This window comes from Penicillium soppii (genome assembly GCF_028829465.1).
Source record: "Penicillium soppii strain IBT 18220 chromosome Unknown utg000005l, whole genome shotgun sequence".
In the NCBI taxonomy this organism is placed as follows: domain Eukaryota; kingdom Fungi; phylum Ascomycota; class Eurotiomycetes; order Eurotiales; family Aspergillaceae; genus Penicillium; species Penicillium soppii.
The window spans coordinates 4,003,378-4,028,789 of record NW_026643235.1 but is presented as its reverse complement, the minus strand read 5'-3'; the positions used below and the strand labels follow the sequence as shown (position 1 = coordinate 4,028,789).

At 49.5% G+C, this 25,412-nt stretch overlaps 10 protein-coding genes across 10 annotated transcripts; 4 read left to right on the top strand and 6 right to left on the bottom strand.

The window, feature by feature from the left end:
* Positions 1 to 1,475: 1,475 nt before the first annotated feature.
* Positions 1,476 to 1,964, bottom strand: N7529_006999 (uncharacterized protein; the record flags this gene model as incomplete). Its single annotated transcript, XM_057242526.1, has 1 exon — positions 1,476 to 1,964. One exon carries the CDS (start codon positions 1,962 to 1,964, stop codon positions 1,476 to 1,478), a length of 489 nt encoding a protein of 162 aa, XP_057097885.1.
* A 22-nt stretch (positions 1,965 to 1,986) lies between these two features.
* Positions 1,987 to 2,409, bottom strand: N7529_006998 (uncharacterized protein; the record flags this gene model as incomplete). The annotated part of the gene is made up of 1 exon (XM_057242525.1): positions 1,987 to 2,409. The coding sequence occupies one exon, from the start codon at positions 2,407 to 2,409 to the stop codon at positions 1,987 to 1,989; it is 423 nt and encodes a 140-aa protein (XP_057097884.1).
* Positions 2,410 to 3,093: 684 nt separating this feature from the next.
* N7529_006997 (tetratricopeptide repeat protein) lies at positions 3,094 to 6,948 on the top strand (the record flags this gene model as incomplete). The annotated part of the gene is made up of 3 exons (XM_057242524.1): positions 3,094 to 3,253; positions 3,312 to 3,462; positions 3,510 to 6,948. 3 exons carry the CDS (start codon positions 3,094 to 3,096, stop codon positions 6,946 to 6,948), a joined length of 3,750 nt encoding a protein of 1,249 aa, XP_057097883.1.
* Positions 6,949 to 7,857: 909 nt separating this feature from the next.
* On the bottom strand, positions 7,858 to 12,573 carry N7529_006996 (putative glycogen debranching enzyme Gdb1; the record flags this gene model as incomplete). The annotated part of the gene is made up of 3 exons (XM_057242523.1): positions 7,858 to 7,926; positions 7,980 to 12,297; positions 12,356 to 12,573. 3 exons carry the CDS (start codon positions 12,571 to 12,573, stop codon positions 7,858 to 7,860), a joined length of 4,605 nt encoding a protein of 1,534 aa, XP_057097882.1.
* Positions 12,574 to 13,589: 1,016 nt separating this feature from the next.
* On the bottom strand, positions 13,590 to 14,944 carry N7529_006995 (glycerol-3-phosphate dehydrogenase family protein; the record flags this gene model as incomplete). The annotated part of the gene is made up of 3 exons (XM_057242522.1): positions 13,590 to 13,645; positions 13,701 to 14,824; positions 14,883 to 14,944. 3 exons carry the CDS (start codon positions 14,942 to 14,944, stop codon positions 13,590 to 13,592), a joined length of 1,242 nt encoding a protein of 413 aa, XP_057097881.1.
* Positions 14,945 to 15,550: 606 nt separating this feature from the next.
* N7529_006994 (FAM207/SLX9 family protein) lies at positions 15,551 to 16,039 on the top strand (the record flags this gene model as incomplete). Its single annotated transcript, XM_057242521.1, has 1 exon — positions 15,551 to 16,039. The coding sequence occupies one exon, from the start codon at positions 15,551 to 15,553 to the stop codon at positions 16,037 to 16,039; it is 489 nt and encodes a 162-aa protein (XP_057097880.1).
* A 417-nt stretch (positions 16,040 to 16,456) lies between these two features.
* Positions 16,457 to 18,278, bottom strand: N7529_006993 (FAD-dependent oxidoreductase; the record flags this gene model as incomplete). Its single annotated transcript, XM_057242520.1, has 2 exons — positions 16,457 to 17,440; positions 17,496 to 18,278. 2 exons carry the CDS (start codon positions 18,276 to 18,278, stop codon positions 16,457 to 16,459), a joined length of 1,767 nt encoding a protein of 588 aa, XP_057097879.1.
* Positions 18,279 to 18,851: 573 nt separating this feature from the next.
* N7529_006992 (putative ATP-dependent Clp protease) lies at positions 18,852 to 20,721 on the top strand (the record flags this gene model as incomplete). The annotated part of the gene is made up of 2 exons (XM_057242519.1): positions 18,852 to 19,281; positions 19,343 to 20,721. 2 exons carry the CDS (start codon positions 18,852 to 18,854, stop codon positions 20,719 to 20,721), a joined length of 1,809 nt encoding a protein of 602 aa, XP_057097878.1.
* A 491-nt stretch (positions 20,722 to 21,212) lies between these two features.
* N7529_006991 (uncharacterized protein) lies at positions 21,213 to 23,694 on the bottom strand (the record flags this gene model as incomplete). The annotated part of the gene is made up of 4 exons (XM_057242518.1): positions 21,213 to 21,681; positions 21,737 to 22,095; positions 22,146 to 23,033; positions 23,086 to 23,694. 4 exons carry the CDS (start codon positions 23,692 to 23,694, stop codon positions 21,213 to 21,215), a joined length of 2,325 nt encoding a protein of 774 aa, XP_057097877.1.
* Positions 23,695 to 23,837: 143 nt separating this feature from the next.
* N7529_006990 (uncharacterized protein) lies at positions 23,838 to 24,107 on the top strand (the record flags this gene model as incomplete). The annotated part of the gene is made up of 1 exon (XM_057242517.1): positions 23,838 to 24,107. One exon carries the CDS (start codon positions 23,838 to 23,840, stop codon positions 24,105 to 24,107), a length of 270 nt encoding a protein of 89 aa, XP_057097876.1.
* Positions 24,108 to 25,412: the final 1,305 nt, after the last annotated feature.

Genomic DNA, 25,412 nt, shown 5'->3' with positions numbered 1-25,412 from the left:
AATGCATCCCTATCACCAAAGAGTGATATCGTTCTGCGTAACATGATTGAGGTTACGTCGCTCAGTGGTGGTTTAGGAGTTGCTGGTGTTTATCCTTTGGATGGAAAGCTGCTTATTAAGATGATTTTTAACTGCAGACCTCTTATTGAGATGTTTCAATGTGTTCGTATAATTATCTGTAATTAGGAAACTAGCTCACTAAATTTTCTTAGACATTGTTGATTCTGGGTCGTCGCGCTATATTTGGAATGCGACAAAGAGCGCTACATCCCATTATAACGCCCTAAATTTATCATGGCTTGTAGCTTTGGTACAGTTTACGAACCTTTATTTATTCCGAGGCGGATTTATATAGAAACGTCTTATCAATATGAATGATGCGGTAGGTTGCTTTGAGAGCCGACTAACTCTGCTCGTTTAAACATCGGCCAAGTGCGTTTTTTTAAGTTCAAAGCTAATTCCTCAGACTTTAATCGACCAAATTTTGTTTGTTTTAGTGAAGAAAATACAACTTGACCTTAAGAATCAAGATGATATTCCTGAGGGGATCCAGATGTAGTTGTATGCATAGGAGCAGTAACGACTTGAACGACGGCGGAGAAATTCTAAAGACCCAACGGCTGAATCTCCTTGGCCCCCAATCGATGTCCATCTTCTGCCTAATTAGTCTCCTCCGTCGTCCTGTAGTTTACACAGACAATTACCTCATGCCCCACCGCCAAGATAATGGTCAAACGGCCTAGATCAGATTAGGCTAGATTATAGATCAGCCTGCTCGTAGAATGGGATTGTAAACCTTTTGACAAGACAGATAGCCGTCTTACAATGACCGGGTAGCCCATTTGGGTAGTCCACTTGGGTAGCCCATTGGTCATGCATGGTAAGACGGCTACGCCCGAGGGCGTCCCGCTTGCTGTGGTCAATCTCCCAATCTCCCAACCGATCTCGTGTAATTGCAGCCAACCACATCGACTTTAACACCACCACGAACACCCACGCACAGAATGTCTCCAGAATTACCTTTTCTGATTTCTATGCTACAGCAATGTTTGAATTTGGCTTCCATAATTTACGTAGAGAGACTATTTCCAGTCTCACCGCCAAAAAATGGTTTAAATCGGCTAAATCCAGCTAGGCTGAAGCTGCTCCTTGCTTTGAACAGTTTTCGCGTATGTTACGGAACATCGGGCGCAATACAGATCCACAATTTACTCATTTATATTAAAGGAAATTTGATAGGCACTCATGCGGTACATACGGATTGTTTCTTCGAGCACTATTTGTTTGCATAAACCAGCTTGATGTAGCCATCGTATTACAGAAAGAGGGGGGGAAAGAGAGATCTCAGAGATACATGAATACACAAGCTGAGACTTGTGGCGTTTCTCCCTTCAATTCAGCGAATCCCGCCTCTTTGTTTCCTTCCAAGAATACTGGGATGAAGATAGTATGCTTTGAAGCCAAATGTACCGTATCTAGTCTTTGAAAAACGCATTGATATCGAATCCTTTGGCCACACCCACGATTCCCTTGCCACCAGTTGTGGCTTTAACATTGTGAATCCGCTGATAAACTTCTCCTTCGCTATCCTCGAAACCTATACGTCCAACGAGCACCTTCCCGTTTTCGCTCATTTCAACGTCAGTGATGTTTTGTGCTGAGCGAGCCTGCTGAGCCTGCCTCAGCAGATCTTCCATGAGTCCCTGAGAGGCATCCAGAGTCGCACGTTGATACTTGAGTTGCTCGAGCAGTAGAGTGCGCTCCTGGCTGTCTGAAAAGGATGCTTGTGCAGAGTCATATTGATCCCTCTGCACCGCCGCGCTTTGCTCCTTGATGCTGACTATTTGTTGGGCAATTTCAGTTTCTCTGACTTGGAAGTCTCTTCGCATCGCGTCAGTAGTGGAGCCCGGGGCTACATTTGACATCCTTTTCGAAGTTGTTAGCCTATCTTGCTCATCAATCATGTTTAGGCGTATATGAAAACACCTACAAAGTTGCGATGCCGACTGCTAAATTAACGTTTTGTTTAGAGCGTTCGAGCTGTTCACGCAAACTCTTAACGGAACTTCGACCGATCACGCCGTATCCTACACGATCTCGCCAGTGCAATGCAGCACCATCATCCGAATTCTTGGTCCAGCTCACCAGCTTGACCCGAAACTTATCGCAGGCATTTTGGCACAGCGTATTGGTTCTCTGCAACATATCCCTTGAAGTGGGAGGGAGGTGTTCATTTGCTTTCTCCAAAACCAACAGAACTTGCTCCGTGGCCATTAGCTCATCATTGAGATCAGCTATCTCGATCGGTGCATTTTTGATAGCATTGATAATCTGGATCAGGTGGTGGATACTGCGAGCGACCGTATCAGCAATGCCCACAGCACCAGCAACTGCATCAAGTGATGCCATTTGTACAGTATGTATAGCACTGCAAAGCCGCAAAACTTTTGGTATAAATAAGAACGCAAGGTTCGGGCGCTTGGTTTTTCGTATATGGAGTTCGGTTCTCGTCAGACGTTTCTGAACAGAAACTGGGTTGTTTCGTGAAAGAGAAGAAAACTGGCCAGATATTATACTGGATGCAGGGCACTAGCATCTAATGCTAACTAGATTTGAGTTCCGCTTGTGGCTGCTAGTAGCCGAAAAGCCCTGTCCTGTCAGCAACTTGATTTACAAATATGTGCAGTGGGCTTACTCGATCGACCTGATATTAATCCTACCTCACCCGGGCAAAGCACTCCTAATAGCATCAAACTAGCCCCCAATTTATTGACGTCCAATTGGAAGGCAACCCGTTCAAGCTAATGCAGCTAATGCAGCTAATGTGATAACGAAACACGACATGCACTAATTTGTAGAGCGCGCGTTACGCCGCGAAATATTTCTTGGCACAAGAGCTAATAATAGGACAGCTAATATAGATATATCGGCTTGAGCCGAGGCGAGGGAAGACGCAAGGCAGCGCTTGAGAATGTCGCTGAGGCTCCTGCATATTCACAATCCCTTGGTAAATAGCCACCTCAGCTACACATTCGTACCTTCGCTTTTTCTGGAAGAGTACAACTTGTTCATCTCAGCCTTTTTGGATTTACTATGTCTGGCTATCAGAATACGATATCCACGCCAGGAGTTACCATTATCCAAAATATTTCTGATGTAAGCGCAGAATCAGGTGGTAAATCGTTCGCAGGCTATGCGGATAACAGTATCCACCACGTACATCACGGTGATACTTACTACAACCAATATCCTGGTAGGTTGTTGGAAAGAAAATTGAAAATTAACCGTCGCATTAACCGTGGAAACCTTAGAGCTACCGGAAACTCCACCAGCCCCTCTATTGCACATCCCCTTCCCTCGCGATGCAGACTTCGTTGAGCGTGGAACGCTGCTCGATCGGATACATGAAAAAGCCTCTGCACCATGCGCTCGGATAGCGTTGGTTGGTATCGGTGGTGTCGGGTAAGTGGAGATGGCCAGTATATTGTTCTTTATTAATGACCAAAAAGGAAATCCCAACTTGCGATTGAATACTGTTACCGAATCCGAGACCAATCGCCGAAGACATGGGTCTTATGGATCCACGCAGGCAGTGCCGCACGTTTCTTGCAGAGTTGCGGGGAGATTGCCGACATAGTCAAAATCCCTGGGCGGAATCATCCCAAAGCAAATATTCTCCAACTCATTCACAACTGGCTTAAAGATGAGAAAACGGGGAAATGGGTAATCATTCTAGATAATGTGGATGATAGTCGTTTCCTACGGGATGTTCCGGCGGTTGGCCAGGGCTCAGGAGAGAGTGGTCAGAATGGCATGACGCCAGGGCGGCCACTCTTGACATACTTCCCGATAACCTGCAACGGATCAGTCGTTATTACATCCCGAACCAGAGACGCAGTTTGCAGAATCGTGAAACATGATAATACAATTGCGATAGAACCGATGGACCTGTCAGACGCAACGATGCTCCTCGAAAAGAAGCTAGGAGCGCAGGCAGAGGAGGAAATATTGCAACTTGTCAACGTACTCGAATCAATGCCACTTGCGATTGCACAAGCAGCGGCCTATATTAGGGAAAGGGGGCCACGCATGTCCGTGCTGCAGTATCTCAAAGAATTCCAGGAGAGCGACTACAAGAAAACAAATCTTCTGGAATATGACAAGGAATACCTGAACCGGGATTGGCAAGCGAAAAACGCCATTCTTGTAACTTGGCAAATTTCATTCGATCATATCCAGCGAACGAGGCCGTCAGCTGCTGACCTCATATCGCATATGAGCTTTTTTGACCGACAAGGCATTCCTGAATCTTTGCTACGATCTAGCACAGATCGTGGAGATGACCATGGAAATCCCACGACAGAAACCGTGAATGGCAAATTCAATAAAAAACGGGACAGCGCGATTGAACTTAGCGTGGACGATGATTTTGAAAACGATATATTGACACTTAGAAACTACTCGTTCATATCGGTCGGCGTGGATAACACGACCTTTGGAATGCATCGCCTGGTACAATTAGCGACGCGAAATTGGCTTGAAGCCCACGAGCAACTTGAGAAATGGAAAACGCATTTTATTGAAATACTTTCCAGCAAGTTCCCAACGGAAAAATACGAGAATTGGTCAGTGTGCGAATTGTACTTCTCCCATGTACAATCTGCTGTCATACACCGGCCGAAAAATGAAGATAGACCATTGCAGAAGTGGGCTGAGCTATTGCATAAAGCATCGCGGTATGCGCTCAAAAGGAACAACCTCGTCGAAAGCGAAAAGATGGCCACAATGGCTATGAAGACAAGAACGAAAATGTTTGGTTCAGAGGACCATGAGACGCTGGATAGTATTGAAACAGTAGCGTTGTCACATGGGCTTAGAGGCCAATGGATTGAGGCGGAAAGGCTCCACGCACAAGTCATGGAGACCCGGAAGCGAGTTCTAGGACGACTGAATCCCTCTACTATGGACAGCATTATCAACCTAGCTACAACATACTCAAACTGGGGACAATGGGATAAAACCGAAAATCTCAGGTCACAGTTAATGGAGATCATCACGCGGCTAGGACCAGAAAATCCTAACACTCTGGTTTGCAAGGCCATTGTAGCATCAACCTATCGGAATCAGGGACGATGGAAGGAAGCCGAAGAGCTCGAGGTGCAGGTGATGCAGATCCGCGAGCAAGTGCTAGGGCCAGAACATCTCGACACTCTGACCAGCATAAGCAACCTGGCATCCACCTACCAATATCAAGGGCGATGGAAGGAAGCCGACAATCTCTGGTCGCAGGTGATGCAGATCCGTGAGCAGATGCTAGGGCCAGAGCATCCTGACACTCTGACTAGCATAAGCAACCTGGCATCAGCCTACCGGCGCCAGGGACGATTGAAGGAAGCCGAAGAGCTCGAGATGCAGGTGATGCAGGTCCGCAAGCGGGTGCTAGGGTCAGAGCATCCTGACACTCTGACTAGTATAAGCAACCTAGCATCGACCTACTGGAGTCAGGGACGACTGAAAGAAGCCGAAGAGCTCGAGGTGCAGGTGATACAGATCCGTAAGCAGGTGCTGGGGCCAGAGAATCCTATCACTCTGACTAGTATAAGCCACCTAGCATCGACCTACTGGAAACAGGGACGATGGAAGGAAGCCGAAGATCTTGAGGTGCAGGTGGTACAGATCAGTAAGAAGGTGCTAGGTCCAGAGCATCCTGACACTCTGACCAGTATAGGCAACCTAGCATCGAGCTACCAGCGTCAGGGACGATGGAAGGAAGCCGAAGAGCTCGAGGTGCAGGTGGTGCAGATCAGCAAGAAGGTCTTAGGGCCAGAGCATCCTAACACTCTGGCCAGCATAGGCAACCTAGCATCGACCTACTGGAACCAGGGACGATGGAAGGAAGCCGAAGAGCTCGAGATGCAGGTGATGCAGATCCGCAAGCGGGTGCTAGGGTCAGAGCATCCTGACACTCTGACCAGCATAAGCAACCTAGCGACCTACCGGCGTCAGGGACAGGGACGATGGAAAGAGGCGGGAGAGCTCGAGATGCAGGTGATGCAGATCCGTGAGCAGGTGCTAGGGTCAGAGCATCCTGACACTCTGGCTAGCATAGGCAACCTAGCATCGACCTACTGGAATCAGGGACGATGGAAGGAAGCCGAAGATCTCGAGATACAGGTGGTGCATATCAGCAAGCAGGTGCTAGGGCCAGAGCATCCTGACACTTTGACCAGTATAAGCAACCTAGCATCGACCTACTGGAATCGGGGACGATGGAAGGAAGCCGAAGAGCTCGAGGCGCCGGTGATGCAGATCCGCAAGCGGGTACTAGGGCCAGAGCATCCTGACACTCTGACCAGCATAAGCCACCTAGCAACCTACCTGCGTCAGGGACAGGGACGATGGAAAGAAGCGGAAGAGCTCGAGGTGCAGGTGATGCAGATCCGCAAGCGGGTGCTAGGGTCAGAGCATCCCGACACTCTGACCAGCATGAGCAACCTAGCAATTACCTACAAATATCAGGGGCGATGGAAGGAAGCCGAAGAGCTCGAGGCGCAGGTGATGCAGATCCGCAAGCAGCGGCTAGGGCCAGAGCATCCCGACACTCTATCTTCCATGGAGAGGCTAGCAATGGTCCACTGGAAACAGGGACGATTGAAGGAAGCGGAAGAACTACAGGTGCAGGTGGCTAAGACCCGCAAGCAGGTGCTCGGACCAAAGAATCTCGACACTTTAATTGCCATGGGTAATCTTACCCTTATATGGATGTCATCTGGTAAATATCAAGATGCCTTGTTATTAATGGCGGAATTTGTCCGACCTTGTAACATGGATAAGGCCCTGGTCGCACATATTCCTTGGAGAAGCATCATGATCACACGTATCCTGTGGAGAAGCATTATATGGTGCCTTCTCTTCCTTCTGTTAGGGGTTTTCTTATACAAGGTATGAGAAGAGCATATCTCACTGGGTGTTACGAGCCGACGTGCGAACACTGACGCATGATCCGTGTAAAGCATCATCTGGTTTGAGTTTCGCTGGTGTTTTTGGCCCGCTCCTGTGCACCATATAATAGATCAAAGCCTCAAACCTTCGGATAACAGGAAAGGTCATGCTCGATCCCATTATCATTTGGCGGTTGAATTTGTAAAACCTATTTCTCAACAGAGAGGGGCAAAACAGCATTTCAGCAACTAGGTCGCATCATAATATCAATCTTTTCACAGAGTGTACGAAGGTATAAGTTGATTAGAAAATAGCTTAGACCTTAGACTGTGCATATTTTCTCCTCTTCTCCTTCCATCCCTCTTAATCATAAGGAATATACGTCGATCTCTATCGTGGAAGCATCGACTTAAATCATCCGCACAGCCACAACGTGGTCGCATATCTTAGGCATATAATGCTATTGAGTCTAGGTGGATAGTCTCTCGGCCAGGCACTTTGGGAAATGAATCAAGATTACTTAATGGCTAATGTGGAGGAGTCGCTCGCGGGGAAACATTGTCTAGGACCACGCCGAGAGGAAACTCCTGAGGTTGATCCATATTGAAACGTTTTCGATCGAGATTCAGATACACCTTGGAGAAGATGGAGAGTCTTTACTTCCTGGATCATATGATTGGGCAGAATAAGGGGGCAAATCTCATAGATCAATGGATTAAGCCGCCGCAGGACCCTAACAAACTTGGCTCATAAAGTAGGTACGTCCCTGCAGCACAAAGATGCTATGGAACCATGTCTCATGTGTAAACGCTTCAACGCTGAACAAAAATCTTAATGCATTATATCTATGTAGTTATCTCGTCTCTCATGCAATGTGTGAAAATAATTAATCATATCAAAATGTCCCAAAAGAATCTACGAATGCTTGGAAGCATCATAGTAAACGTCAAGCAGACAACCCGCAGACCAGCACTGAGTAGGCGACTATATATCATTAATATCAAGCAGAAAGGAAAAGAAAAACAAGAAAAACATACCGAGTCATTGCAATGCTCTCCGTTCTTGTTAGACAGCTCGGTCAAGCCCTTCCAAGGACTCTCCCTAAGAGCCTTCTTACAACCATCAAGACGTCTCGTAACCTGCTGGAAACATTCAGTGCGCTCTTCGGGCGTCTTACGACGCAGGAGATCGAAATGCAGCAGTGCACGGAGGAAGTAGCCGCGTTGCCAGACCCACTCCGGACCCTGGTGGTAGTTGCGGCCCTTGGCGGTTGCGAAGTCATCCGAGTCGTCCGAGTTGATATAGTAGGGACGGTAGTTAAGGTCGGATGGGTCGAGTGTTGCCATGCCGACGGGTCCCACGAGTGCAGAGTCGGCAATTGACAGAGCAACCAGAGCCTTGGCGGGGGTGAAGAGCTCTGGGGCGACGGTCATCGCGATGGGGAAATTGGAGCGCAACTGGTAGTCTTCATAAGGCTTGCCGGACTTGTACAAGTCCTTGTAGATGCCGCGGCGGTTGATGATCTTCGCGTCCACGTCGTACTGGCCATCTTCACTGGGGTCGAGTGGGATGAAGTAGCAACGCTCGAAGTTGTCTTTGATCTTGCCGGCCCACTCAGCGAAGGTAATCTTCTTGCCTTCGCCAATTTCCACGCCTTCATGGGGGTATGCCTTGGATTCGTGGAGACGAGCTACCCATTTTAAAGCGCTGTAAGCGAGACCGGTAATCTCGATAGCGGCACCGTCGCGCGGAGTTCCGGGAACACCCTTATTTCCAGCCTTGGCGCTCTCTCCCATCTTGTCTTGCCAGGTACCGCAGTTATCCTGGTTACCGCCGAAAATGAGACCGGTTTCCCAGTCGACCTTGACATCGATCTGGAAACCTCCGTCCTTCATTTGGCAATCAAGGTCAGGACCAGCGTTGTATTCTCTGAATGACAGGCCAGAAGCATGTCTTTGGAACACTTCCTGGACACATTCGAGGAGAGTAGGAGACTCGGAGTAGGCGCGAGGATCGTCGAAGGGGAACCAAGTATCGTCATAGGGCAAGAATCTTCTGGGGACCTTCTCTTGCAAAATTTCGATGCCGTTGGGCGCCATTTCAACAAAGTCCTGGATAGTTTGCATGAAGAACCAGACGGAGTCGCGAGAATTGTATCTTGGCAGCTTACCGCTGCTCAGCAAGTTCGGGATCATACCATGCTTCAGCACACTAGCAAAGGCAATAATATGTTCCTTGGCATCGTCGAAACGCTGTGTGCAAAGGAAAAGACCACGGATAGAGATAAAAACATCCCGACCCCAGCATCTGGACCAATCAACCGAGAAATGAGGCAGTCCAGCCCCAAGACTAGGAACCATCTTGGTAGGCCACAAAGAAGCAGACTTCACGTAGCCACACAATTGAACACTGACCATAGCCAGCTGGTGAATGAACTCCTGGCCGTGGCGCACATTATCTCCGAGCAGATGAATTCCTCTCTTCCAAGCAGCATTGTATGCGACCTGCACGATGATTGCGAAGTATCTCGGGAAAAGGAAGTTGGGCAGATTGCGAACGGCGTCGAACTTCTCTCGCAGCCATGCGGCAGGCTTTTTCAACTTCACGTAGCTTTCGTTAGCTGCCGCCTTCTCCATGCGCCCAATGATGTAGTCCAAAGCCCATTGTCCCTCACGCAGGTGATCGCAGAGGGGATGGCCGAGCTGATTGTACTTGATGACATCCTCAAGGACACTCCACCAGCCCTGAAGGCCAGCGTAGACCATGGGTCCCAGCTTGGGAATGGTGTAGATGCCATCCTGACCATCGCTGGCGTCTCTCTCCTCGGCTTCACAGCGGTAAAGCACAAAGTTGAGATCAACCAAGCTGAGCTCGGCAAAAGCCTCGTCCGCGCCATTGGCGAGGTTGTTCTCGAAGCCATTTGCGTGGTCGGCGCCGGGGATCCAGGTCTCAAAGAGAGCAATGGATCCAGGGACAAGAGTGTCAAGAACAGAAATGATGACTTCCTTATCGGTTTGCTCAACCTTGGTGCTATCAATATCGCGGGTGCGGCTGGGAAGACCTTTCAAGTACTTATCATCGCCCAGGATCTTGGCCTTTGTGTCATCGTCAGCCTCAACCTCGAGCTGCCAGGATCCAATGTGCTTGGCATTGGTACCCGCGATGTGGGTGGCATCCAAAATAGCACCGCTCTCGTTTCCTGGGAAAGCAGTGTGTGCGACCAAAAAGATACCCTTCCTGGTCTTGGGATGGACCCTGTGCACAGTGATGTATTCACCATCGTGATGAATATGAGTTTCATCGTATCCTTCAACTCCCATCATGGTGTGGAGCTGGTTGAGAAGCTTCTTAACACCACCGATGCCGCCTTCGCAAGACCCAACAGCCAGTGTTTCAGAGTCTGAGAACTGAGAAGCATATTGGCGGGTTTCGTGTACGAGATCGATGAGCTTGGGATATACCTCATCGTAACCCATCACACTACCCGTAGCTGATGCGCACATGGCCACAAGGGCAGCGTTAGGAAGGGTGTCTCGGGCATCGCGCTTCTGCGCAGGCACTTCATTATCGTGGGTACAGTCCATGAAGAGCGCAGGAACCGGGCATGGGCGAATATGAGTGATTTTCTCATCGCTCTTGCCAGATCTAGCAGATGCAATAGCATGGCTGCTACCAGCGGAAGGCAGGTCCATCTCAAAGCTACCGATTGGCTGGCCACCATGACGGTGAACAAGACGACTGAGCTCCTCCGTGCTCCACGCCTGCATGGCTTCGCGAATGAGGGCATTGATACCCAAGCGCTTGACGAAGATATAGTCGGCCTCCTCAGAGCCAGTAAACAGCTCGGCAAACACAGTCAGATCAGGTCTGACTTTTCGGGCTTCATCCAGCAAGTATTCTGCTACAACCAGGGGTGTTGAATGGCAATTGTCGATTCTGAATCCATTGAAGTACTTGGCCATGAGGCGAGTATAACGGGTCATGAAGTCCCAGAGGAAAGGACTGTCCTCGGGCGAAGATCCGTATCGCAGTTTGACACAGTCACCCCAAACGATCACTTCGCGGCGCAGGTAGGCCTTTGAATCGGGGCCGGCATTGTCACGCATAGCATCGGCGTTCCAGATCCAGCCATTATTAACCAAAGCCAAGGCCTTGGGGTCGTGCTTCTTTGTAATTTCGTTCAGAGGAAGGCGGGTGAAGTAAGTTTCGATCAAAGGGTTCTCCTTTGTAACAGCGCCCATTTTAGGACCGTGCTCTTCAATTCTGAGATACTTGATGCGGTTGAATAATTGATCCATGATTGCATTAACGTCAGCATTGTGTTCACTGTAGAAGGACAGATTGGCTTCATCAAGTAGCTTGGTCAAGAACTCCTCGGCCTCGGTTAGGTTGGTTTTGTCTTGGTTGTAAGCACCGAAGATGATATTCAAGGCAACAGCACCAAATTTGGGATCTACAGCTCGGCCAAAGCGTCCAAGGACTTGCTTGGCGGATGGAATACCAAGCTCATGAACAATGTTGGCCTGCTGGGCAAGTGACCATCCCTTGAACTGTTGCATATCATCCCGCCTAATGAGCTCGGGATCAACGTCTTCATTGATCCATGCGTCTAGGATCTTCTTGACGTCGCTCTTTACATCGAGGACGTAAAATTCCCAAAGACGAATTCCATCGATAACTTGCTTGCGTGCTGCGTTCATAACAGTCACCAAGTCGGCCTCGGTTTTGAACTCTGTTGGGAGACCTTGATCTTCAAGGCCTTCACCGAATTCCAAAAGCGCAGTGTCCAGCTCGAGAGCTGCTTCCAGCCAGGGAGCAGTCTCCACACTGTAACCAGACTCGGGGTGCTCTTCCAGCCACTTGCTGTTGTTAGCTGTGTGGTTCCAGACCACATCAGTCAAAGTGAGAAGGCCATATTCCTTCTCCATCCTCGCGACCAAAGAAGTGACATCATCCTCTCCATTGGGGAAGAAGGCGCTGTCGAATGCCAATTGATCATAAATACTGTATGGGGAGTTCGACGCGCCACGCTGCATCAGAGGGGTAAAGTGAACCATGTTGTAGTTCCGCTGACTGATGCCACGAAGGTGTTTATTCCAGTCTGTGGGGTATTGACCCATAAACTTAGAGATGACCGAGAAGACAGATAGCGCATTGAGCGGTAAGTCCTTTCCTTGCAGCGTGAGTCTCGGCGACACATCGATGTAGTGTACAGGTGTCTGGGTAGGCTCCGGGGTAGGCACATCCTCCACCGAGAACTCCGGCAGGGGAGAGAACGTTGTATAGAAAGCGAACGATCCCGCAAATAACACAGGGATGTCAATCTGAATGTTCTCGTTGAAATTGGGCCGCAACCTACATTTGCTTAGTATTCGCGCATCTCGTTACAGACACAAAGAGCTGGAGGACCTACTTGAATTCCCGGAATGCATGGCGCTCAAAAGGCTTGCCCTCTTCAGGGATATTCACCCAGAGGCTACCCTGGCGGCAGATGGAGCTCGTTCCCTCGATGATGAACCGGAGAACATATCCACCCTTGGGCGGAGGAGCGAGGTAAATGAAGCCCCCGGGAACATCAGGAGCTCCGTCATCCTTCAATGGAAGCAGGTAAACCTGGCGAGAGGAGCTCATTGCGACTGATCGACAATGATTCCCGGAAGGATCTAGATCAATGGTACGTGAGAGTACAGGAGAATCTGGAACGATTCACCTTACTTTCACAGCAATAGTGAATGGAATTGAAAGTTTTAGAAATTATTTGAAGAAGAGAAATGGAAAAAAAATCAGGGAAGAAAAGTTGGGCCAGAGAGGACCCAGCGTTCCCCTCATCTCGTTCCTGGAGAAAGCCCAGACCGCGGGACAAATGACATCATGCATATGCCTTGGTATTTTTGTTCCTTGTACTTTGTACCTAGATTAGGTTGATATGTAGGGTAAATATAGTAAACTTGTACAAATATACAGATTTAGAAGCTCAAGGATAGAAGGTATCGTTTAAATATGTGGGTAGACTTTGCTAAAAAAATCGGTTGATAAACAGCAGAGCTGTCATGAGAGATCTATATTTACCCACATCCAAGCCTAAATCGGAATTGTAGCAATGACCTAGGTTTTTCCACTCCGATTTTCACGGAGGATATTCTATTTATAACAAGATACTCATCAGTGGCAAACATAGAGAAGAAGACAGAATAAAATACAATATAGAGAAAAAGGGATGAAACCGAACCACGGTTTGAGAGGTCGATATGGTCACTTCCAAGGTTGTGTTCCCGCAAAAAGTCATGTTTGGTCCCCTGCTAATCATCTTTGTTTTTCTACGGAGCATATTTTGTTGTTCTGAATTGCTAGGACGAAGGTTTACACATGATGATATAGAAAATAAATAAATAAATAATCACAATATCAAATGTCTAAAAATGCAGTACATGCAATCCATAAATACAGGTAGGTCATGAAAGTCTATACAAGCCATGTCTGATACCATCCCAGCCCAAATCATAATCGTGCAGCAGTGAACCGAGCGCCGTCATTTCCAGAACTTTGAGATGCAGTAGGTGAAGTGCGGGCCTGAGGGGGGCTGTAAGGAGAAAAACAATTTGTCTAATAAGCAACACAAACAATGAATGAAAGGTTGCAGGGACTTTTTACCGCTCAATGTATTGAGGAATCTCCTCGACCTTCATAGTTCCCTCCAAGATACCTGTGCAACTTTAGTTTAGATTTGAAAAGAGAAAAGATGTAAAATAGAAACTTACGGTAAACAGCAGTGAACAGAGGGAACTCGTCCTCCATGCCCTGGTTCTTCAAGAAGCTGTTGACCTCGTAGGCAGTCAGGGTACCCTGCAGCTTCTGGCCGTTGAGCTCTTGCTTCTCAATCTCCTCGATGGGAAGGTTGCGCTCAACGCTGTGCATGGCACAGCGGAAGTTACGACCACCGCTGGAAGAGGTGATCAAGTCGGCAACACCGGCACTCTCGTCGGTGAAAGTGCGGGTATCGATGGTAGCACTGAAGAAGGTATCTCCGAACTTGACCATCTCCATAAGGCCAACACGCATAATGGCAGCCTTGGCATTGTCACCCCAGCCCATGCCGACGACCCAACCGGCAGCCAGAGCAACGACGTTCTTGAGCGCGCCACTAATGGAGACACCGGCAACATCGCTAACGACACGCACGTGGAAGTAGGGGCGGTGGAAGACGGACTTCAGCACAGCGTGGTCAACGGGAGGGTAGGAAGAGGGCAGGGCCTGGAGCTTGACCTCTGAGATTTGACCGGAAGTGTCCTTGTGCTGGAACTCGACCAGGTTGGTCTGGGAAGCAGAGGGTGAGCGCTGAGGAGTGGGCGCCTTGGAGTCCATGTGTGGAGGGTCGTAGGCGACGCTGGTCTCAGACCACTTCTCGAGAGCGACCTCGTTGGCGATGTTGGCACCGGAAAGAGCACCACAATAGATACCGAGGATTCGACCGATGGTCTCGGAGAAGAGGTGAATACCGTCGGCATTGACATCAACACCCTTGATGCAGGAGATACCGCGAGCGTAAGGAAGAATCTTGCCCTTGATTTGCTCGCAGGTCTTAATAATGAACTGGTGGGGAAGGTTGAAAATGAGAAGTGTGCTGTCCTTGACCGCATCCTCCAGGGACGGGTTGGCGTGTAGGTTGACCGGCAACTGAATTCCTGGGAGGTACTTGGTGTTCTCGTGGACAGTGTTAATCACCTCAGTCAATTTTCGAGGGCCAGCATTTGAAGCGTCGTAGTTCTTTGATGTCTTAGGAATCTCGACATTCTCCTCGAACACCCACATCTCTACCTGCTTCTCAAAGAGGTCGGAATTGGCTGCCGCATTTTCGGCAACGATCTTAGCAATGGCGCAGCCCCTGTTGAAACGCGGCCCGTTAGCGCGCACTCAAGTCAGTTGGAATAAATAGCCCTTACCAGTTACCGGAGCCGACCACAGTGATCTTGTGCTTTTGTTGATAAGGACCGAGAGAACCCATGATGTGTGAAGAGGCAAATGATCTGCGGGAAAGAGATCTGGGGGAGACGGGTTTAAGAGTAAAACGAGAAGCCGACGGAGGCAATCGGGGTGAGCTAATCAAATGGGATGTATGGAACCGGAACAGTGACCGAGGTTGGGGAGCCTTATAGAGGTGAGGAAAGCAAACCCGATGTAAGTTGAGAGGTTTATCCATAAAAGGTCTCGTGCTGGGAACCCAACTAATTTTCAGCCGGATTATTTGTTTCTGATGTCACGGCCCTTTCTTTCTTTTTGAAAATCGATTAAATCACGCAGCTCCGGGATAACGTCACAGTGTTTTCGTTCGTCTGGCCTTGAGACTAGTTGATTCTAGTTCAACATATTTCAACCAAACAGCGTTGAGTTCCTGGACAAAATGGTGGGGAGAAGTGGAACCGGGCGGTGAAAGCGGTGAAGGCGGTGAATGTTTTGAGAATTCGGGACTTTCGCTTTTCCCGAAGCAATTTCGTTCTCCGCTGTAGATCTCACATGTTATTATGGTATGCATTCTTTTTACTTATCTTGTTCCACTTTCAGCCGGTTAATTATCGTTCTTTGATACCAGGCGCCCATCCGAAAAAACACAATGGCGAAAACTGCCTCCGGGAGAGGCGCGATAGCCAAACCAAATGTTTTCGGTGACGATTTCCGTACGACCAAGAGGGACAAGCGTCAGATCAAGCATGCTGCCCTCGTGTCAAAAATTGAGAAAAACACCCAAAAGACACCCAAGCGTCGACGTGCGTCAAAGAAACTCGTCGCCAACCTCGAATCCCTAGCCGATGCTCTCCCCGAGGCCGCCGAAGAAAATGATGCCGCCAGTCAAGCGAACGTGATCAAGCAAAAGACACTGCGACACAAGCCTGGTGCGTTGAAGCGCCGGGAAAAGTTGGAGAAAATGGAACGGGACCGATTCAACAAAAATTTGACTGAAATGTCCAACATCACGGCTCCTGCTGCCACTAGTGGCGAGACAAATACCGAGTCGAATGCGACGGCTAGTCGGTGGTCTGCGCTTCGTAACTTCATCTCCCAAACGATGGAACAACAGCCTGTGTTCAAGGAAAACAAATGAATGTAACCATCTTCATAATCAAACGACACAACCTAACAATGACCGAGCCTGCGATATGGCCACAGCGATGACTTCCACACGGACGTAGCTCGCAAACCGATTACGGCCAACGATTTCGAAAAACTTGCATGAGAATCCCTGGCTTCAAAAGCCGGATATAAGCGCATGCCATTCAAGCGATTGCAATCTATGAAAACACAACTCACAAGCATCTCGAGTGGAAGATCACAAAATATATACCCGGCAAGGCTTTGACTGGATCAAGCCTCGGAAAACAAAAGCATCTTTTGACACATCAATAATCAAACACCCATTCAAACCGAAATAGTTAAAAGACCTGCAACTGCCTTATATTACAAACCGGTCCCATTGTAGGGTCATATACCGGTGGCTATTTATCCATAATTTTCCCACCACTCATTTCAAACACAACCCCGCATCATCCCAGTCCTCACTACCCACCGCTCTCCGAGCAATGAACAGTCCCTTGGGGTCCCACTTCTGCTTGATTTTATACAAACGAGGATAATTGTCTCCCCAGAACGACCGTTGAAAACCTGGCTCATATGGATGCGCCTCATTGCCATAGGCACCCATCTTATGCTCGCCCTCCACCGAGCGAATTAGTGGAATTTCGATATCCGTCGCGTTCCTGATAACGGCATGCTGGTGCTCAATGGTGGCATTGGCGGGCCAGCCTCTCGCAATCACCAAGTGCGTAACGGTCTTTCTCCATGCCGGGTTGACGGCGCTGTCGACTTTTTCTCCGTTGGCTGCGACAGCTCCTCCTGCCACTACATGGCCGCGGAATGAGTCACCGGATTTATAGTTGAGGGCACTCCATGCTTTGACTAGTCGACTCGGTCCGTCTTTAGATGTCAACAGCTCCTTGGAATAGAGACGGGACATGGGTATGCCGACGCTACCTGTCGAGTCGCCTCCTGATCCTCCCCATTTGTTTTGAAGAATTGAGCTTACGGATGGCATAGGCACCGAAGTGTACTCGAGCTTTACACCAGGGAGCTTCTGCAATTTTCTGTGCAAAGGTGCAAAGAGCTTGTCGATGGCGGTTGTGTTCGAGTGCTCTGGGAAGAAAAGAAGGGAGGTCATGGCGGAGACTTCTGCTGTAGCATTGACTGGCAGAATTGGGTATCCAAAATAATAGCCGGAGCCACCAGCGTCGTTCAGTCCCGGCAGCTCTCCATGGTATTCACTCACTGCATTCCAGAACTGGAAATCGCCGACAGCCGTCGTGATATTCATATTGACGACTACCACTGGGACCTCTGGGAGTGTTCGAACAGTCACATTGACCACAACACCGAAGGTTCCGCCGCCGCCGCCTCTTAAGGCCCAGAACAGGTCACTGTTCTGGTATCCATTAGCAACAACAAGTTTGCCCTGGATTGTCATTAAGTTAGCCGTGTGTCAGCCTTCGTTTGTGCAACTCACTTACATCTGCTGTCACAACCTGAAACTCAAGCGCATTATCAGACGCCAGCCCTCCCCGAGCACCGAAAGGCGAATGCCCCCCGGCTTGAATATACCCTCCCGCAGCACCAACAGTATGCGACGCACCTGCCTGTACAGTCCTTTTCTTCTCCCCAGCAGCCTTATAAAGTTCAGATAAGTGAACACCAGCGGCCATGGTAACTGCATGGCCCTCGCCCTTTCCGCCAGGCGCACCAGCCGGCACGAAATTATCAACGAATGTAATATCTTTCATCCCATTTGTAAAAATCTGCAAAGACTCCGGCGCCGTCGAGCGGCCCATGTAATCATGGCCAGAGTTCCGAATCGCAAGACGAAGGTCATATGTCCGAGCAAAATCCACAGCTTTCTGAATATGCGAAGCAGTCTGTACCTTCGCAGAATACAACGAGATCCGACCCTGTCCACATGTCGTGCTCTCGTCCGATTCGATATAACAGCTTTGATGATGCTCAGGCCAAGCCTCCCAGTTCTCCCATTGCACAGCGCCGGGCTGTGCAGCTCGCCAGTATGAATCGGTCCATCGCTCTTTGACGGTTTTGCAGGCTGCTTCGTCGAACTCGGCTTCGTGGCAGACTGAGGCGACGGGTCGTGTTGCTACTAGATTCCCTTGGATGGTGCTGTTGAGGCTAGACCATTGTTCATTGGTTGGCCAGCAGGCTTCGTGTGGTCGGCATCGGCAGTGGCTTTTCTCGGGTGCTGCGAGGGCAATGCTTGCGAATAGCGATATCAAAGATAGACCTACCATGCCGCGTAGGATTGCTGATAAAGGATTGAGAGCTACGATGTAATATTGGCCACGCAGAAAGGGATTACCCCTTGCTTTATGTTATGAAATTTGTTAATTTTATTTTCGCTTTGCGTGGAACATGGCTCAGGTGGGTGATTCAATAGTTTCCCATATTTGGGTAGGATTTCTTCTTAATGCGACTCCGTAGAGGTGCATATTATGGAGAACAATCACAATAGTTCGGGGATTGGACCAATTGGCTTATACTACGGGCTTTGAAAAGGGTCTGTGATCTGCAGAAATGCATTGCAACGTACGTAGACAGAGATAATCCCCATTCGATAAGCTTCGATTCATGGACACGATGCGGTGAAGGGCAATTGACCTGACTTATTCACCGACATCAGTTCATCAGTTCGCCAGTTGACCAGCATGTCGGCATTCGGCCCAATTACTCATCAGATAAGATCACCTGCGGGGAAAGCTATCCGGTATCTGATCATTACTCCTCTTTGGATTGCTACTTCTACTTCGTACTTCATATTTTGTTCTTAGCTACGTCTATCTGATATTTTTGCGATCTCTGGGGCAATGCTGTGGCGACCCTTACGTCGACTGCCGGCCGCAGTGGCCCATCATGGGGCTATCCGATGTCGGCTTCCCCAGTCGCCCAGGTTGACACGCCAACTGTCCAGCTCAACTACATTTCCGACATGGTCACAATTCAACCGGTCCGACTTTACCAGTCAGCCTTTTAGCGGCAGCTATGAGGCTGGACTCCCCACTGCCGGGCCACTGGCATCTACACCAGCCTTTGGAGCCCCGCGCATTACACCCAAGGTGCTAAAGCAGTACCTGGATCAATATGTCGTCGGCCAAGATCGCGCGAAGAAAGTGCTCAGCGTAGCTGTTTACAACCATTATCAGCGCGTGCAGGAGGTCGTGCGCCGCGAAGATGAGGTGACCGAAGCTAATATTAAGCGCCAGCGAAGGGAAGCACTCGAAACTCATTCCTTAGACGGTATGGTATTTGTGCATCCTGCGATGACGTCGGTCATTTGTTAATATGCTAAATGCGACAGATGACTTCCCAAGTCCCCAGAAGACTGCCGCTATACCGCAAACTCCCAAATTCCGCACAAATGCCTCGGGGCAACCAGAGCTCGCCGATACGTCACCGTTACAACTGGAAAAGTCCAATATTCTGTTGCTTGGTCCGTCTGGTGTAGGAAAAACGCTCATGGCAAAGACACTTGCTCGAGTCCTTTCAGTTCCTTTCAGTATCTCCGACTGCACTGTGTTTACACAGGCTGGTTATATTGGAGAAGACGCTGAGCAGTGTGTCCACCGACTTTTGGCAGCTGCAGACTACAACGTGGAACAAGCGGAGCGTGGAATTATTGTTCTTGACGAGGTGGACAAGCTCGCGGCTGCGAAAGTCAGCCATGGCAAGGATGTCGGCGGCGAAGGAGTGCAGCAGGCACTTCTCAAGATCATCGAAGGCACAACCGTGCAAGTCCAAGCCAAGCCAGAGAAAAACCCCCGCGCAACCAGCCCTCCGAACAGCTTTCCGTCAAACAGCCCACTAGGCAACGGGTCCTTCCAATCACACAACCCCAACCCAGCCGCAAAAGGCGAAGTGTACAACGTGCGCACAGACAACATCCTATTCGTCTTCTCCGGCGCCTTCGTCGGCCTGCACAAACAAATCATGGACCGCATATCTCGTGGATCTATAGGCTTCGGCCAACCCGTCCGCACACCCTCGACAACAAACGATTTTCCGGGATCACCAAATGCCACCCCCAACCAACCCGTTCCAATCCTCCCCGGATCCGAAGAAGAAGCTCTATACAAGAAACATCTTCCCTTCTTCAGTTCCGCATCGCCAGCTGGTTCTGGCGAACCAACCTATTTCAACGCTCTAGACCTCCTAACACCCTCCGACCTCCAAAGCTACGGCTTTATACCCGAGCTGATCGGCCGAATCCCCGTAACAGCGGCTCTCTCTACTCTCTCCCAGCCTCTCCTCATGCGCATCCTAACCGAGCCCCGCAACTCTCTCCTCGCGCAATACACAACCCTTTTCTCGCTCTCAGGCATTGAGCTGCGATTCACAACGCCGGCTTTGCACAAAGTCGCTGGTAATGCATTCACCATGGGGACCGGCGCAAGAGCACTGCGCACAGAAATGGAAACGATTCTCAGTGACGCGATGTTCGAATCACCGGGGTCGAGCGTGAAATTTGTTCTTGTTACCGAGGCTGTGGCAGAGCGGAAAGAGAAACCTATCTATCTCGCTCGTGGGCAGGGCGGTCGTTTCCATGCTATGATTTCTGCCGAGGAGAGTATTTGGGAGGAGAAGACCAAGAAGGAACATGATAAGAAGAAACCGCGGGATGAGGCGGATGGCTCTGATGCTTCAAGTTTTCAGGAGTATAGGAGTAAAGCGGTTGGCTAACTGTAAATGATATTTCATATCGCATGCGTTGGGGAAGATTGTCTTCTTGTTTAGTAACACTTCTGGGCTTGCCCTTTTTTTTACGTTCGTACGTTACTTTCATACTTCACCAATTACTTTGCCTTTGTTCTTATGGAAATTGGACGGAATGAATGGTTTCATATCAATGAATCATGATTCATTTCTGCTCATAAATTTCGTAGAATCAATAAAAAAGGGTATCGTATATTCGAAGCAAGAAGGCAAGTTGAAAATCGAGCATAAATCCCAGAATATCCCCGTTTTGTAAATGTGGTGTGTGATTTATCTCCTGGTCTCGAGTCTCGAGTTTGAAATTCCAGAGAGCTCAAGATGAGATGCAAGCACGCAGTCATAAAGTGTGTTAAAAAAGAACGAAACAATCACTCGTAGGGAGCAGGATACCTGCTAATCCATTGAGCATTCGGGTTTCCGTTGAAATTGAATTGAACTGACGTATTGGCAATGTGAGTCTAGTGGTTAGGCGTGCGAGGCGTAGTCGCAGCAACAGGCGTAGATGGCTGGCTGGTGCTCGATTTGGAATCAGTGTATAGTTGGCGCCAGAAATTGTCGATGTCCGATTTTTCCAATCTGAAGCGTTTCCACAGGTCACTGTAGCCACCACGGATGACATTCATGTGGGTCCATGAATTCCAGCGTGCCCCGGCGGGCTCGACGATGGAGGTGGCAACAAAGAAGTGTCGGAAGCGTTGCCTGTTCATAAGCGACCAGCCACCAAAGAATTCGATGAGGTGATCTGCGTCGCGTTCAACCTTGTCCGTTATTTTCGGTTCATCGTGCTCGGTGCGAGTACGATAGCCGTAGACATGGTGTGAGACCACGAGACTCGAGGAGTCGGGGTCGAGGCTAGATTCCTTGAACAATTCCGTGCGAATGTCGGAGACATTACATTGCATGATCAAAGCTTTAACGAGGCCAAGGCTGGAGTTTGTTCAGATTAGTATTTGATGTGGTTAAGACCCGGTATGTGACTTACAGCCCATGATCTTTGGAGCAACGCTCATCGTTAAGTCTCCTTTCTAACCATTCGATTATCCTGGGAGGGAGCATCAAGTGCCAAGGGGTCGACGCGTTCGAGCCAGAGTTGAATCGGTGTCGTATCCATTGAAGAGTGATGGCTGTTCCCTTCAGGTCTTTCAACATGTCTTCGGTGAGAAGTAGAAGGCCGCGCTTGGGAAATATACGTGTGCAGTGATCGTTGGGTGAACAATATCGATCGTCCATCAATTGGAGAGGGGTATTGAGACGCATCACCCAGAAATTGAACTTAGATTCGGAAAGCAACTTGGTGAGAGGAGGCTGCATATTGTCGTATCTGCTGAATGATTCGTGGAACTATGGGCGATTAGCTGAGGTTTCCTATGAACGGGCAGCCCAGAACATACTATGACCACACCCATTCTGCTATTTTGCACAAATTTGGCCAGTCCCTCTGGGTCAAGATTTGTGGAAACCGTCATTCCATGAAAACGCAAGTGTACGCTCAGTGCAGTCAGTTCATTTTGCACAAGTTCGTCATCCGAGGGAAAGTGTAGATAAAATAACTGGGCTTTGTAGATCTTGCCGTCACCATAGATTGTAGCTAGTTCTTCCACTTGTATGCCATGTTCGGTCATGTAACTTTCAAACAAGGCCTTTGCTTCGACATTCACGGTTGGATAATTTGATGTTGGTGGATCATACTGGGGTGCAGACTCGGATGAGTGAGAATAAGAGACACTCTGAGTCCGCACCAGCGAGTCGTTGGTCACAGGCTCAGTTGGAGAATAGAAGTCACCCTGAGTCTGCATCGACGAGTCCTGTGCCAGAATCGGCATCCATGTATCTTGTGTCTGGAAAGATTTACGCATAATTGTATCATTGTGGAAGCTCGACCGTCTCGATGGTTTATCAGTTTCCGCATTCTTGCTGACTTCAGAGATCCCGGTGCGGAGTGAAAGCGATCTATCCAAGGAAGGCTCCTGTGATTTTTCGTGGAAAGGGTACGGAATTCTGGGCCCTAAAACCTCGATCGGTCGAAGCATAGCGTGTGCAGCAACAAGCAAGGGAATTTCGACATCAAGTGGCAACTCCTTCGTCGACCTCGGAGGGAAGTTGAAGCTCGGAGACCCATGGGACCATGCAACCCATGCACACTTTACCGCGGAATGCGAATTAGCCGGGTAGAAAATAGCAATGAGGTCATCTTGTCGGAGATCTTCTGCCATGTGAAACAGCTTCACATTAGTCTCTCTGGAGCCTTCAACCCATCCGGTACTCTGTATGTTATCAGGCTGTGGTTCCGTTAGTCGTATGTAAGTGATAACGATCAGAATTGAGACTAACGTGGGGGTCACACAGCCGTTCAAATTCAGCAGCAGTGCACAGATGTCTGAACCACACCTCAACCCGTTTAGTATGCGTTGTTTTTCCAGCAAGAACCAAATCCTTCTTGATATGACGATATATGCCACATAGCCTGAGGGGGCCGATAAATTTTTTCTCAGGCCCAAAATAAACGTGTATAAGGGCCTCGTCTTGTGTGTTGTCCCACCAATAATCTTGACTAATCATCAAGCCTTTGATTCCAAGTGGAATTTTGGGCTTTTCGCGATCGGGCATCCGTGCCAATCGATCCTCCGCGGACAACTCTGTTACATTGGACCGGAAATACTCCGGAGATGGGCTAAAAGGGCCATGAGCGTATCCACGTGCCATCCGAGTCTCAACAGACGACTCGTGTTGAAGTGGAGTCCGATTTATGGGCTCCGTGGCAGCAGTAGTTAGATTGTTGGCCGATCCTTTGATTTTCATGTTGATAGAGGTCCATTGCCCAGAAACATCGGAGAGGGAATAATTTGGAGATGGGCTACGAGTGCCACGACCGGATACACGTTCCATTCGAGCCTCCTTTGATGGGTCGTGTTGGACTGAGCTCCCAGTCGCGGGCTTCATGCGAGCAATTTTTTGATCTTCGGCCGAACCTTTGATTCTCAAGTTAACAAAGTTCGAAGACCCAGACTCAATAGGCCGATAACGAGTTAGAGATGGGCTACGAGGCCTCCACGAATCACCGCCTCTAGGGAAAGACAAATTTGATGGTCTTCGAGGAGACAATCGCCGCGACAGGGATGGTCTTCGAGAAGGAGGTGGCCGTCTGGAGGGTGGTGACCACCGTGAAGGTGATGCTTGGCTGGAAGGTGACCATCTTGAGGGTGATGGGCGCCGGAGCGGGGATGCTCGGCGGGGAGGGGATCGTCTGGGAGGCGATGACCACCGAGAAGGAGATGACCGCCGTGGAAGAGGCGACCGTCGGGGGGGCGATGACGGCCGCGAGAGCTCAGATGGTCGATAAACATCATGTCTAGTAGGCTCTCGTCTGCCACGGCTATCCTTCAAGTCTCGAACCCTGGCGACATTCTCGGCATCGGTGAAACCGCGAGGTTGAGTGGGGGCATTTGGAGGAGCGGTTTCATTGAATTTTGAAGGCTGGGTGAAAGTAGAACCTGCACGGGGCCCTGTGGAGATCTTCGGCGAAGGGAGGAAAGCAGTGTCCGCACAAGGCCCCGTAGGAATGATCGGTGAAGAGGCTGAGTTGGTAGAATCAGTATTCAAGGAGCGCGGCGCGGGGCCAACCATGGATGAGATAGGCGTTTCGGCTGGTTGTCTGGTTGCTGGGGAGCCAGTGAAGCCGAAAGAGGGCTTTCGCGGACCGGCCATGCTGAATTGGTTCTCGTCGGCGATTTGGTCTTGAGGAGCACCGGATTTGGAACCTTGTGAAGCCATTGCCACAGCTGGAGTGATATCTCTCATCATTGTCCGCGGCCCGAATTCCTCAGGCTTCATCGGTTTCGTGATGTCCGATATGCCCGGTGCTCTTTCATGCCATTTATCTTTGATCCGAGAGGCACGCTGTGTTCCAGTGCCCACACCAAATACGGATAGGCTTGGTCTTGCCGATTCAGGACTTTTGGGATGAGCCGGTGGCTTAGCCGCAGGGGGTTTTGATTTGGCAGAGATGATATCTATAACCTGACAAGGTGTAGAGCTCAGGGGCTCCGGTATAAATGCCTGGGCAGCAGACGAAGTCGATGTTTCAGGTCTTTGCTGTGGCAGTGATGGAGGAGGCGTCGCCTTCTTCGACCGCGCAGGAGAGGTTTCTGCGGAGACAAACAAATTGGATGAAGCAACTGAATCGATAGAGAGACGCCTAAGAGCTCTTGGTGGAACTGAGGAGCTCACCTCAGGTTGGTCTGCAGGTACAATACTGGAACGGGCATCCCGTGATGTCTGGGGCTTGCTTTTCCGCTGGGCTCTCCGGGCCCGTTCCCGCCTTCTTTCTTTCTTTCTCCGTTCAGTCTTTCTCGCTATCATTTCACAATGATTCTCCCATTCCTTGACGTTGAATGCATCCTTTTTCCCCTCGGCAATCTGCCGTTTCCTTGCTTCCCAGTTGCGCAGTGTCTCCTCAGTATCAAATTGCTCCTTGGGCTCCCAACTACACCTGTTCATGGCATATCCAAGCCATTTAACGAGATAGTGAGTGACATAGCCTGCTTCCTCGTCTGAATCATCTGAATCCGGCTCCACCAATACCTCTCGTTCCGCGAGTATATGTTCAACGGCGTACTCGGACGCCGGTTCACTCTCTGCAGTGGATGCTAGAGAGGCAA